At 66.5% G+C, this 14037-nt stretch overlaps 2 protein-coding genes across 6 annotated transcripts in view; one reads left to right on the top strand and one right to left on the bottom strand.

The window, feature by feature from the left end:
• Positions 1 to 575: 575 nt before the first annotated feature.
• The window catches only part of PDE1B (phosphodiesterase 1B), a 28060-nt gene continuing 14598 nt past the window's right edge, over positions 576 to 14037 (bottom strand). For 4 of the 5 annotated variants that reach the window (XM_072765121.1, XM_072765120.1, XM_072765119.1 and 1 more), the window contains 14 exons: positions 10225 to 10338; positions 9424 to 9606; positions 9229 to 9295; positions 8800 to 8916; positions 6634 to 6774; positions 6185 to 6285; positions 5968 to 6093; positions 5770 to 5871; positions 3631 to 3751; positions 3280 to 3361; positions 2931 to 3039; positions 2455 to 2585; positions 1909 to 2027; positions 576 to 1796 (listed from right to left, as the gene is read on the bottom strand). In XM_072765121.1, coding sequence (XP_072621222.1) covers positions 1924 to 2027; positions 2455 to 2585; positions 2931 to 3039; positions 3280 to 3361; positions 3631 to 3751; positions 5770 to 5871; positions 5968 to 6093; positions 6185 to 6285; positions 6634 to 6774; positions 8800 to 8916; positions 9229 to 9295; positions 9424 to 9606; positions 10225 to 10338 — 1498 coding nt within the window. In that variant the 3' untranslated portion in view covers positions 576 to 1796; positions 1909 to 1923. Of the gene's footprint in view, positions 1797 to 1908; positions 2028 to 2454; positions 2586 to 2930; positions 3040 to 3279; positions 3362 to 3630; positions 3752 to 5769; positions 5872 to 5967; positions 6094 to 6184; positions 6286 to 6633; positions 6775 to 6978; positions 7584 to 8799; positions 8917 to 9228; positions 9296 to 9423; positions 9607 to 10224; positions 10339 to 14037 lie in introns of those variants that run through there. The other variant, XM_025987752.2, reaches the window with a different exon arrangement.
• Positions 10528 to 13847, top strand: LOC140599856 (uncharacterized; the record flags this gene model as incomplete). Its single annotated transcript, XM_072765146.1, has 1 exon — positions 10528 to 13847. A coding segment is annotated over one exon (1371 nt), but the record flags the coding sequence as incomplete, so codon positions are not given.

Genomic DNA, 14037 nt, shown 5'->3' on the forward strand with positions numbered 1-14037 from the left:
GCAGGGGGAGCTGCGCCCGGGCCCTCGCTGTGGCCGTGGCACCTGTCAGTGCCGCGGGGACCTCCTTGCCCCGCCTCCGTGATTCCGTGCTCCAGGCCGGGACCCCCTCCGGCTCCGAGGCCACCGCCACCCAGTAGCCCACCCGGGGTCCCACCTGGTAGCCAAGGTGGCCGAGAGCACCGTGGTTGTGAACACAGAGGCCCTTGCTGGGACTCAAGGACCCGGGACCCGCCGTGTCCCTCGTCCTGGACGACACCCAGCCCAGGGGAAGACACTTTGTGGGGCAGCCAGGCCTCTCCTACCCGCTGCTCTGACTTTCCGGGGCTGGCGTGGGGAGGGGAAGCGGGGAGGCGAGGCTGGGCTTCCTCACAGAAGCAGCCCCGGGGGAGCCCCGGGGGAGGACGTGCCAGGTGCCAGGTGCTCCTCCGCCCCCGCCCGACCTCAGCTCTCCCCGCGGCTGCCCACCCTCGCGCGCAACAGGGACAGCACCAGCACCACAGCAGGGGTCGCTGGGCTTCGAGAGCGCGTGGGTGCAGAAGCTCGGGGCCCCTCCCAGCAGACACCGGGCACGGCCAGGCGGTCTCCCTTCTTTATTGATCTCTGGCTACAGCAGGGTTCCGGGAGACCGAGGGCAGGGGTGAGTCACATGCGTCTCTGCCCCGCTTGGGGTGGGGCGGGGGGCAGGGTCGAGGAGACCGTGGATATGGTCACGCCACAGGGCCCACTGTACAAATGCAGGTGGTATGTACAGGAAGGGGGAGGGCGGCCGCCCGGACGGGGGCCTGTCCTGGGACGAGGCCGCTCCAGAGCCTGAGGAGACGCGGGGGCCCAGGCCTGGCGGGTCCCTCCCGGGGAGGGGCCAGAACAGGGGGAGCAATGCAGGATGCCCGGATCACAGCTCAGCCTCCCCGCACCCCGGCCCCCCCGGCCGCCCTCCTGCCTGTGCGCCTGAGACGCACCCTGAGGGTGCTTGGCTGGGGAGACCTCAGAGCACTTTACAGACATTGGTCGGATGGGAGCCTCCTGGCCCCGGGGCGGACGGAGGGGGCAAAGGGCTCAGGACACCGGCAGGCGACAAGCCCCAGGGCCCAGGCCAAGCCCAAGCTCTTGAGGACCCCAAAAGGCCTCCCTTCTTCCCCGTCCACGCTTCAGATTGGGGGGGGAAGGAAGATTGGGAGGGAAGGAAGATTAGGCTGGGGAGGGGCGGGGAGGGGCGGGGAGGGGCGTAGGGCTGGGGTAAAGACAACACCCGCGTTCCCAGGCCCCTCGGAGCCCCCCCTCCGCGCTCAGGGCTCTGACAACCCCCAGCTCCCTGTCCTACTCCAGCCCCTCCCAGGGGAGGGAAAGGGGGACCCAGACCTGCCAGCTGAGATCTGGGGGGGGCTGAGGGGACCCCCAAAACGTATTGCTTAGAAACTTGGAGGCATAAAGGATGGGGGGAGCCCAGGGGCTGGCGTCTCTGACCCTCCCCCCGGGCCCGGAGGCCTCCGAGGAGCTCCCCTCTCCCAGCCAGGCATCAGGCCACAGGGCGGGGGGAGTCCGGGGGCGGGGGACGGGCACAGTGGCCACTGGGAGCCTGAAGTTCCCCAGTCTTGCTGCTGGGAAATTAAAGGGCGCCCCAGTGGGTGTCGGGTGGGGAGGGGCCCCTCCCCCACCCCCACAGTCTCTGGCGTCCGGCCTTTGGCCTTCGGGTGGGTCGTGCGTTCCTGGGCCTCCAGGCTCCCTTGGAGCAGATGGGGGAGCCGGTCCCGAGGGATGGTGCTGATGGCGTGGAACACGTGGGACTCGCTGAGGACCTGGGACACGGGAGCCCGCTGAGCCACGGCGTCCTGCGGCCTGGCTGGGCCTGCTCCCCTTGGCCCCCCTGCCCCCGGCGCCCGCCCCTCCCGCTGCACCCCACAGGCTCACCCGCCCAGCCCCGGGCTAGTCCAGGTTCCCGTTCTGGTTGTGCTCGTCCTCGGCCGGGGAGGGCAGGGCCTCCTCCTCACAGGGGGACAGTTCGTCGATGGACATCTGGTTGGTGACGCCTGCGCGGGGCCGGTTAGGAAGCTGCGCCCAGACCGCGAAGCACTGTTCCCCAGAACCCCAGGGGTACGAGGAGCAGCGCAAGGGCCCCCGTGCATCCTCCGCCTTCAAGATGAGCCACCTCCGAGCCCTCAGGCCATAGAGCTTTCCCGACCGAGGCCCCAGGTCACCCACATCTCCCGGGACCCCACTGGAGGCCGCAGCTTGTATGGGGTCCCCTGGGCTGCGGAGCTCGGCCGTTCCCAGCTCGTCTCCCGTCCCCGTTCTAGAACAGTCCGGGCCAGTCAGCCAGCCGGTCTGTCCTGTGATCTTTAGTCCAATCAGCCCCGTTCCCCTCTCTGGGAGCCAAGGGTGGCTCCAGGGCTTGGAGGGAAAGGTCGCGAGCGCCCCACAGCCCCCTCCGCCCCGCCGCCCGCCAGCGGCACCCACCACTTGCTGCCCGCTCCTTCCACTTCTGCTTGTTCTCCTGAATGTACTTGGTCCAGGTGGAGCGGAAGCGGACCACGTCAGGGTTGGGGTCTCCCACCTCCACGTCCAGGGAAGGCTGGCGCCACTGGAAACTACAGCAGGCCCCCGGCCGCTCGGAAGAGCCCTCCCAGCCCTCGGAGTCAAGGGGCCGGGGGGCCGGGGGGAGGCCGGGGAGCTCCTGTCCCCTCTCCCTCTGCCGGGAGCCCCTGGACCCTCCACTTCGCCCCCTCCCCTCCAACCTTCCCCCCTACTAGAAGGGAAATAAAAACAAGATGAGCAGAAAGGCAAGAGAGACAGAGCCGTGGGAGCAACAGAACTCGGGGGGCTGGGGGGGGCTGTCCGGCCAGCCCTGGGGGTGACGTGGGCAGAGAGGCCTGCTCTCCGCGAGTCCCTGTCCCGTCCCCAGAACCCGGACTGCCTGCCCCAGCCACCCTCACCTGGGCTGGTTCTTAGACTTGGAGTCGTCATCCACCAGGGGCTGGACACTCTTCTCGGCCACGTCGGTCAACACAGAGAACGTGGGCTCCACGATGAAGTCAATGAACCCTGCGGGGCAGCGGGGACACGGTGGCGAGGTCCCCCCCGCACGGCGGCAGGCCTGGGAAGTTCCCGCGGGGCAGCCTCCGAGCTGAGTCCTGGGACCCCGCGTGTGCACCCCCGGCCGCCACCCGGGACCCCTGGCCCTAGCGTGGGCCCACTCTGCAGGGAGGCCGGCCCTGAGGGTGGCCACGCGGGGAGCCTCCTCGCCCTGCCCGGCGCTCTCCTCCTGCGACAAGGGACACTCACCAATCTGCGACTGTGCCACCAGAGTGGAAGTGCGGTCACACAGCGGAGAAAAGGGCAGGCCCAGCTCGGCCTCCTTGTCGCCCTGGGGAGGAGCCGGGCGGGGAAGCTGGAGGGGGTGCCTCCGACTCCCAGGCCGGGGGCGCAGCGCGGGGAGCTGGGGGTGCTGGGGAGAGGGGGAGCCTCAGGGCCTTCCACCTGGAAACGGAGGTGGGCAAGCGGGGCGCCACGAGGGCCCGGGCGCAGGAGAGGGGCCTGTGGCCCCAGGGGTTGGGGATCCGGTGGGAAGGCCTGCAAACGGGGGGACCTGCAGGGCTGGGGCAGGGGGGCCGGGGCAGGGGGCTGCGTGGCTACCTGGCGGAAGAACTCCTCCATGAGCGCCTTGGTCCAGCGGCTGTGCACCGCCCACTGCTTGGTCGGGTGGCTGATGTCCGCCGCGTGCAGCAGCAGGGACAGGGCCTTGGGCTTGTCGATCCTGGGCGGGGCGGGCGGTCACGCGGGGACACGCAAGCTTCAGGGCAGGGAGCCCTGCATGGTGCCACACCCCCCACCACGCGCCCTTGGCTGCCCGCATGGCCCTTCCAGCAGCCTCAGGCAATGGGCATGCGCTCACGCGCCCAGGCACACGTGTACACGCACACATACCGGTACACGCACGCATGCACGCACACAGGCACGCACACACAGGTACACGCACGCATGCACGCACACAGGCACGCACACACAGGTACACGCAGGCATGCACGCACACAGGTATGCACACAGGTGCACACGTACACGCACGCAGGTACACGCACCGGTACACGCGTGCACATACACACACAGATGCGCACATGCGCGCGCACAGGTACGCACGCACACGTACATGCACGCAGATGTGTGCACACACAAGTGCATGCACGCACATGCACACAGGTACACGTACACAAGTACTCACGCATGCACACACACAGGTATGAGCACACATGCATGCATACAAGTACGTACCCAGGTACACACACACACATACGCGCACACACACAGGTACACGCACACACGTACACAAGTACACATGCATGCACAGGTATGAGCATGCATGCATGCATGCAGGTACGCACCCAGGTACATGCACACAGGTACATGCACACAGACGTGTGCACACACAGGTACACACACGCAGACACGCACACACACGGGTACACACGCACTGGTACACGCACACACGTACACATACGCAGATGCACACACAGGTACACGCACACACGCACAAAGGTACACACTGGTACACGCACTCAGGTATATGCACACAGATACGCACACACACACAGGTACAAGCACACGTGCATGCACACAGGTATGCACATTGGTACATGCACACGCACAGGTACATGCATGCAGATACCCACATGTGCACACACACAGGTAACCTGCATAGGTACACGCGTGCAGGCACACACAGGTACACGCACACAGACACGTGCATGCACACACAGGTATGAGCACGCAGGCATGCACACACACGCGCACAGGTACACGTACACAGATACACATGCATGCACACAGGTATGCACACAGACACGTGCACACACAGGTGCACACACACACAAGTACGGGCACGCACACTGGTACACGCAGATGCACACACAGGTACACACGTGCACGCACACACACCTGTACATACAGGAAGCAGCCCAAGTTCTTAGCACCAGAGGGCAAGGGTTCGAATCCCCGTGTACCCATCAGAGCAAGTCACTTAAAATTTCCTATTCCACCTTCCTTAATCCTAACCGGGAATATTAACAGAAGTGACCACATAGGGTCGTTCTGAAAATCAAATGACACACAACACACAAGTATTTACTAGCGCGTCTGGCACGGCGCTGAGCAGGTGTTCCCTAGAATAACGGTACCATTATAAGTGTTGATCATCCGCCAACGATGCCACGCGGCACGCTGTGCCCCGGGTCAGTGTACGTGAACACACACCTTCAGGACCCACAGGCTCGGTCTCTTCTCCGTCACACGCGTTTTTCTACTCCCACCCACTTGTAAGCACCATTCAGCGTGGCCACGGCCTCTGTTCTGTGCTTTCTTCCTTTCACCTCGCATGACTGCCCAGCCCTCCCAGCAAGGAGCTGGCGGCCAGCTGCGGCAGGGACGCCCACCGTGCCCACCCTGCAGCCGGGGGGGCGGGCAGAAAGGTTGCCTGGGTTTCCCGGCATTCCAGGGTGAGGCTGCCCTGCAGCAGCAGCCAGAGGCCCACCTCCGACTCCCAGCCCGGCGACTCTCCAGGGGCCACACGTCTCCCCAGGGCCGTGTGCACACACGTGTCTCACACACACACACACACACACACACACACACACACACGCGTGCGCGGAGATGGGCTCACACACCTGGAGCCAGGAGAGCTCCATCCAGCGAAAGACCTGGCACAGCAGTTCCCCGCGCGCGCCCCCGAGTCACACAGCCCGCACCCCGGCCCCGCCCCGGCCACACCCCACCAGGCGCCACCTCTCCAGCTGCTGCAAGGCCGTCTTCATGCACTTCACTTGCTGGAAATGGCAGGACATGTCCGTGGCCAACACCATCTCGATGACCAGGGCCCGTAGCTCTCTGCACCGACACAACCAGAGAAGCCGTCACCCCCTCAGCCCCGGCTGGCAGGAGGCCCGGGGCCCTCCAGGTCGCCCACTCCCGCCTTCGACTCACACAAACTCATCCTTGGTGAGGTTGATGAAAATGTTCATCTCGTCATCCTGCATCATGCGGAAGACGGAGCTGATGTGGTGGTTCTCCAGCACCGAGCGATCGTTGTACAGGATGGCGCACTCGGACCTGCAGAGCCAGGGCCCCCGAGCGGCCCCCGTGAGCCACCTCGCCCACCCCCGCTCGGCCCCTCTGGCCCCCGCCACAGCCGCCCCCTCACTTGGTCTGGATGTGGAAGCTGTTGGTGGTGCCCGTGTGCTCGTAGTCGTGGATGGCCGCAGCGAAGATGATGGCTAAGATCTCGATCTCCGACAGGCAATGCTGGGACAGAGGGCGGCGTGAGGGGCCTGCCCGGGGCCGCCACTGCCCGAAGGCCTGCAGCCCGGGCCGCACCTCCCGGCCTAGGCCAGCTCTTGGGCTAAGCCGGCGGGCCCCTCAGCTCCCTCTTCCCAACCTCGACCCGCCCGCCGCCTCCCAGCACACACCCCAGCACGAGCACGGCCCCGGAAGTCACGGTCCGCCCCGGAATTCCCCAGAGTGACGAAGATCTGACCCTCAAGCCTTTGCGAGACCAAAGCGAGGCAAAGGGAAAGGGGAGCATCGTCTAGGCCTCCCGGTCCTGCAGCCGTAAGGCCTTAGAAGACGGAGGGATGATCCCCGGGCACCTACCACCATCCCCGTGCGCAGCAAGAAGCAATGCACCGTCTGGGTGACGTCAGCCGCGTGGATCTGGTTGTGATAAGGGTTCTTGTACTTCCCGTAGCCCGTCTCCAGCGCGTCCAGGAAAGTCATCAGGAACACAGTGGGGATCTGCAGCGGGACGGAGAGAACCGGCGGCCCGTGGGGGTCTGCGGGACACGGGACGCGGGGGCAGCGGAGAAGGCCCCGGCTCTGCCGTCAGGTGAACACGGCTCGCACCCTGGCTCTACCACCTGCTGGCCCTTGACCCTGGGCAGGCCACGGGCCTCTGAGACTTGGTCGCGAGTGAAGATCATGCCCCGACCTTGCATTTACCCTCCGGTTAGTGCTCTCCAAACAGCAGCTGTGACGATGACTGTTCCCCTGGAGACTTTCAAGGAAACTCCCCCCTGTCTTCCGACCATCCCGTCCCTAGTCCAGTACCCGGAGCGGGGGCGGCGGAGGCAGGGAAAGAGCAAGAGGGCCGGGAGGGGCCTTTCCGGGCAGGCAGGGGTCACCACCTCGCCCAGGAGGGCTTTCCCTGTGCCCACCCCGACCCGCACACGCACACGCACCAGGGCAGCGCCCCGTGCAGCTATTATCCGCCGCCTGTATACGCCCTGGGAGCAGGCCTGCCTCCGTACAGGTCAGGTGTCTGCACCCGCCCCTAGGTCTCCTGAGGCTGCGAGGAGAGCCGGGTTTGGGACCTCGGGAGGGAAGCTTCCGTAGAGATGTAGAGACGCGGAAGTCCAGCCGTCCCCCACCCCCATCCCAGGGCTGTGCCCCACATTCAGGGAATTTTAAAGGGCCGTTTCCATGAGAACTGCCCTTGCTTCTGCGTTGCCATGGTGTCCCTGGAGGGGAGGGGAGGGAAGGGAAGGGATGCCGGGGAGGGGCTGGGTGCCCCGGAAGGGAACGCGGAGCGTGCAGGGCGGCTCCCCTCTCGGCCACCAGGGCGCGCTCGGCAGTAAGCAGGGTGGCCACCCGCCCCCCCCTGCCCTGGAGGAGCCAACTGGGCGGCCAAGCCCAGGCTGACACAGGTCCCCTGGGGGGGCCTCCAAAACCAGGCCTTGCAGGTAAGGAAGCAGAGTTTGGGAGAAGCTGGTGTCTGCAGCGTCTGAGAATCGTTTGGAGAAACATGAGCCGGGACAAGCCTTGGGGGAAGGAGGGCCCTGCTGTGGTCTGTCCCGGAGGGGACGGGACGGGATGGGACGGGGAGGAAGAAAATGAGGCTGCAGAAGGGGAGGCCTCAGGAAGGCACTGAGGACAGTCGCAACGGAGCACCTCGGGAAAGTTCTGGAAACCTGCGCGGGAGCCGTGGAACGAGGAGTCAAGGGTCGGGCAAAGGCTCCCACGCACCCAGAGCCCGTCGTGGTGAAGCAGAGGCGGAGGGCGGGGGATGCCCAAGCCCCCGAGAAAGGCCCCCTTGGGACGCACGTTTCCTCCGCCCCGACGCCCGTGTCCACCCCCACCTAAGCGCTGACCACACATTCCCCTGCGACTCCTCAGCCCCGTCACCCTGCACTTCCCAAGAGTGGCTTTTCCATGCGGAAGTGGCTTTTCCCAGCCCCTATTCCCAAAGGACACTCCCTCCCGGCACAGAATCTGGAAAGGACTTTAATCCCGTATTCTTCGTGGCCGGCCCAGCGGAGGAGCCAGTGGGGTCCACACGGCCTCCGCCCCTTCCTTCGGCCCTACCGGCCTTGCCGAGAGCTGATGCCCTCCCTAGAACCCCTCGGATGGAGGCTAGAGGGGAGGGGACGGAGGGGGGTGACCGACGATACCCCCTCCGCCCACCCCGGGCCCACCCTGTCCCCCTGCAGGGAACAAATGGAGAGATGCGAGTCCCAGGGGCACCGGCGGGCAGCATCTGGACCCTCGGCCCCGGGCGTCCACAGGCAACAGGCAGGGAGGTGAACCCCAAGCAGCCCGGAGAGGACACGTCCGGGAAGGAAGCAAAGCGGGACAGAGCAAGGTCCTAGGCCGGATGCTCACAGGCCCTGAGTCTCGTCCTAGAGGGCAGCAGGTGAAGTCCGCGGCCCGGGATGCAGCGGGTGACGGAAAGGCTGGGCAGGGGCCCCCGTGTGCCGGGGACCTTCTGGAACAGGAGTAATGGGAGCGGAGACCCCCCAGGAACAGGGCCGGGGGCTGCCCAACCTTAAAGCGGCTGATGAGGTTATGGCGAGTCAGTAACTCGAAGACAATGGTCCTCAGGGCGTGCTCATCTGCTGCCCGGTTCAGGGAGAAGACGTCGAAGCACCAGCGGTCCAGGTTCTGGGGAGACACGACGGGCTGGGCGGGGAGCCTCCCACGGGGGGAGCCTCCCACGGAGGGGGCCTCCCGGGGCAGCAGGCTTGCCCTCGGCTTCACGAGGACTCCCGGCGTTTGCAGACCCCCGGGCAGCGGCCTGTCCCCCCAGACAGTGGCTGGTGCGAGCTCCCGTGGAGGGTGCACACGTGGTTGGGGGAAAGCCGGGAATGACGGGTGGCGGGGAAGGCAACCGTGCCCCCATAGAGTCGGGAAGTCCCAATGCCCCTGCCTTCCCCCAACCTTCCCCTCGTCCCCAGAAACCCGGGGATCAGTCACCTTGAGACAGTTGAGGACCACAGTGGAATAGGTGGGGCCCACGGACGTGTACGTTCTCCGGAACATCCTGGGGGCGGACGCAGAGGCCGGGCATGAGGGTCCGGGAGCTGGGGTCTCATCGGGCGGGGCTGCGGGGGGCTCCGGGGCCGGGGGGCACGGCCAGGGGCAGGGGGAGGCCGGCACGGGCAGCCTCACCGCTCCACGAAGATCCCGGCCTGCACGGCGTGCACGATGCTCCGGAACTTGGGCTTCTCCTCGGCGCGGCGGCCCTTGGCCCGGGCCTGCTGGGTGAAGGTGGACGCCAGCCAGTCCCGCACCTCCGACGGCACCGCGTCCGACCGCAGCTCCTGCAGCTCGTCCTCCGTGTCCAGGATTTGCCTGAGGCCCCGAGGCGAGTCCCGCGTCCCTAGGCTGCTCCAGCACCTAAGGACGCTGCGCCCGGCTGCACCCACAGCTCCGGAGCCCCCCGCCCCGCCCCAGCCCCGGCCCCGACCCCGTTGTTTTCTTTATTTCTGTCCCTCTGATGCCTCCAGGACCGAAGCCGCCCGGCCTGAGCGGCGCACCCCGGGCCCAGGCACAACCTGGCGCAGGTGCCCCGGGGGTGGAACGCTGCCACGTAAAAGCGATTTGGCCGCGTCTAGCGGCCGCGTTAAAGTCCGAGGGAAGGCGGGGGTTCCTCTGAATGAACACGCGACGCATCACACCCAGTGCGAAGGCTCCACACCATCCACCGTGTTTCACGAGGACACCAGGCCCCGACTCACGCAAGAGCTCACGGGCCACGCGGGCCACGGCTCCCCCCACCCCCCGGGGGCAGGGCGCTGCAGGGCGTGGGGCTGGCCAGACCGCGGAGCCCGTCCCCCCGTCCCCCGTCCCTCCATCCCTCGCTGCCCTGTGTCCCCACCGGGCCAACTCCCTCCCTGTGCCCCCGCCCCTTCCTCCCGCCCTTCCTCCAGGCCCCCCTGTCCCCCCACCCCGCCCCGGGGCGCCTCTCACCGCGTCTCGTCTATGTAGACGGCCTCCAGCAGGGACGCCGTGTACTCCAGGTTCTTCTTCAGCTCTTCGATGTTGACCTCCCCGTTCTCCAGCTGCTTCACCATGTAGCGCAACCTGAGCGGGGCGGGGGCGGGGCGGGGGGTGCACTTAGGCGCCGGGACCTGGGCCCGAGAGCCCGACCCCTGGAGGTGCCTCAGTCTCCCACAATCCTCTCTGCCCGACAGCAGGAGGAACAGCAGCTGGCGCGGCTGGTGCTGGGCTCTTACTCCTGCCTGTCGGACACTGCCGACCCCCAAAGTCTAACCCCAGGTCCCCCGACCCTGCCCCAGCCACCTGCCTCCGTCTCCCCACATCCCTAACCCTGGGTCCCTGACTCCACCGGCCCCACCTGCCTCTGTCCCCCACATCCCTAACCCCGGGTCCTCTTCTCCACCGGCCCCACCTGCCTCTGTCCCCCACATCCCTAACCCCGGGTCCCCTTCTCCACTGGCCCCACCTGCCTCTGTCCCCCACATCCCTAACCCCGGGTCCCCTTCTCCACTGGCCCCACCTGCCTCTGTCCCCCACATCCCTAACCCCGGGTCCTCTTCTCCACTGGCCCCACCTGTCTCTGTCCCCCACATCCCTAACCCCGGGTCCCCTTCTCCACTGGCCCCACCTGCCTCTGTCCCCCACATCCCTAACCCCGGGTCCTCTTCTCCACTGGCCCCACCTGTCTCTGTCCCCCACATCCCTAACCCCGGGTCCTCTTCTCCACTGGCCCCACCTGCCTCTGTCCCCCACATCCCTAACCCCGGGTCCTCTTCTCCACTGGCCCCACCTGCCTCTGTCCCCCACATCCCTAACCCCGGGTCCTCTTCTCCACTGGCCCCACCTGCCTCTGTCCCCCACATCCCTAACCCCGGGTCCTCTTCTCCACCAGCCCCACCTGCCTCTGTCCCCCACATCCCTAACCCCGGGTCCTCTTCTCCACTGGCCCCACCTGCCTCTGAACCCCACATCCCTAACCCCGGGTCCTCTTCTCCACTGGCCCCACCTGTCTCTGTCCCCCACATCCCTAACCCCGGGTCCTCTTCTCCACTGGCCCCACCTGTCTCTGTCCCCCACATCCCTAACCCCGGGTCCTCTTCTCCACCGGCCCCACCTGTCTCTGTCCCCCACATCCCTAACCCCGGGTCCCCTTCTCCACCGGCCCCACCTGTCTCTGTCCCCCACATCCCTAACCCCGGGTCCCCTTCTCCACCGGCCCCACCTGTCTCTGTCCCCCACATCCCTAACCCCGGGTCCTCTTCTCCACTGGCCCCACCTGCCTCTGTCCCCCACATCCCTAACCCCGGGTCCTCTTCTCCACTGGCCCCACCTGCCTCTGTCCCCCACATCCCTAACCCCGGGTCCTCTTCTCCACTGGCCCCACCTGTCTCTGTCCCCCACATCCCTAACCCCGGGTCCCCTTCTCCACCAGCCCCACCTGCCTCTGAACCCCACATCCCTAACCCCGGGTCCCCTTCTCCACCAGCCCCACCTGCCTCTGTCCCCCACATCCCTAACCCGGGGTCCCCTGACTCCATCGGCCCCACCTGCCTCTGTCTCCCCACATCCCTAACCCTGGGTCCCCTTCTCCACCGGCCCCACCTGCCTGTCGCCCCACACCTCCCTTTGGCCCATGTTTCCTGACCACCCCTGCTTAGAAGGCCGGGGCGGCAGGATGCGGCAGGTACAGGCCCGCGGGTGGTGTTTTGCGCACGATGTGTTTCGTAGCCCGAGGGACCAAGAGCTGGGACGGCCATGTGCCCCCGGACAGTGAGCGGTGGGGTCCTCCGCAGTCGGGAGCCCCCATTACATCCCCAGTCACAGCTGGGAAGGGGCGGGGCGCACGTCCACGCACCCACAGGCCCCCCCAGCCCACCGTCCCTGGGTCCCTGGCGGGGATGCGAAGACACAGAACAAAGAGCAATCTGAACGCTTTCGCCTGGCCTCCCTCTATTCAGGCAGAGCTAATGGATTATGATTCCAGAATCCGTCAACCGGGACAAAGCAGGATTAACCCCCGCCTCCCCATGCCGTGCCGAGAACCTCGGGCAGCGTCTGACTGCACCCCTGCCCCGCAGCGGCTCCCCAGGGCCCAGGCGGTGCGGCGGGGCCAGGGGTCTCACGGATGCCCTGCCAGAGGGGCAAGGCCTCCTCTTTCACGCTCAGGATCGCTGGGGCTCGGTGACCAAGGGGAGACTCCCTAAAGGACGTCGGTGGGCGGGCCCAGGCAGCGCGAAGCACAGGACCCTCCTGACTTTGGATGGTGGTTTCGGAGCAAGCAGCTGACGACGGGTCCCCTGCGGCCCCCTCCCCCGCCCCGCCCCGCCCTGCCCCACCGAATACCCACGCGGGGCTGAAGTGGAGCCGCGACACTTCCCCACTGAGAGGAGCCTCAGAAACCCCAGGTCCCCCTATGAGTCAGGGAGGAAAGAATGAGTCAGGGACAGAGGCTGAGTCGGCGTCAGTCCCGGGGGTGTCGGGGTGTCGGGAGGGAGGACCACGGCGCTCCTGAACACAAGCAGCTCCCCAGTGCGAGTGCGGGGTCTCAGCAGCTTGGGTTGGGGGTGCCGGGAAGAGCCAGCCCGCACCCAGGGGCCGCCACCTGGCAGTGTGCGTGCAAGTGGGCGGGGGGGGGGGGGGGATGGGGGCACAGCAGACCAAGGGGACGCCCCGCAGCCTCTTCAGCGGCTGAGCCTCCGACCCCCCTCCCGCCCCCCTCCGGGACGTCCCACGGCACCTGCACCACCTGCAAGTGGCAGCTGCTGACCCACAAAGCCGGGGGGTGGGGGGGGGGGGTTGTTGCTTCTGGAAGACCTGGCCCAGCTGCAGCCCCACTGGGGGCAGGTCGGAAGCCACACACTAGAGGCCGGAGAGCTGCCCCCAGGGCGCAGAGCAAAGAGGTTCCTGCACCTCCGGGCCCCGCACCCCCCCCCATCCGTCCCATGGCCAAGGGCCCTCGAGGCTGCAGACGCACAACCCAAGAGGAAGGAAAAGCCCCCAGCCCTCGTGGTCCACGTGGCTCAGCCCTCCCTGGACCCAGCGCAGCTCTTCTGCGCTCTCTCGCCCCACATCTTGAGACGCTCGCCCAGCTCAGGCCCAGCGGGCGGCCGAGCCCACGCGGCTCATCTGCACGCAGCCGCGCAGTCGCTGACACTGCTGCCAGCCCCGGGTTTTATTTTAAAAAGCCGTTTCTCCTACGTTGTCTCATATTAGCCTCACGAAGGGCGGGAGTTGGGAAGAACCCACCAGCCCTATTTCCCGGGCAGGGACCGCGGCTCCGGGCACAGTCCTGGGAGGCAGGAATCCCTCCTGGCCCCGAGCCCTGGGGCGAGCACTAACTCACTCAGCATCTCTCAAGAATCACCGGCCCCAGAATTACCTGGGATACTCGTGAAACACTGAGACCCCAGGCCTCACTGCGCACCCACGGAACAGAATTCCTAAGGGTATGACCCACGGATCCGCGAACACGCTCACCACCACCCGGGGTGATTCTCACCCACTCCCACGTTGGAGAACCTTTCCCTCGGACCCTCTGTCCTTCCTCTGTAAACAGTGAAGATGATGATAAACCACCTGTGAAGGGCTGTTAATAAGAACTATTATTTATTTTATGACTTATACACGAAGTAACGTATGCAAAAGGCCTGACGCCTAGAGAGGGTCTCTCTAAAGGTGACGTGAGTGGGAATGAACCGACCAGATGGTGCTGGCCCCACCCAGCTCCCAGGCCAGGGCCTTCCAACACGCGCGCCCGCCTTCTCCGTCCCAAGTCCGGCGGGA

This window comes from Vulpes vulpes, chromosome 8 (genome assembly GCF_048418805.1).
Source record: "Vulpes vulpes isolate BD-2025 chromosome 8, VulVul3, whole genome shotgun sequence".
Classification (NCBI taxonomy): Eukaryota; Metazoa; Chordata; class Mammalia; order Carnivora; family Canidae; genus Vulpes; species Vulpes vulpes.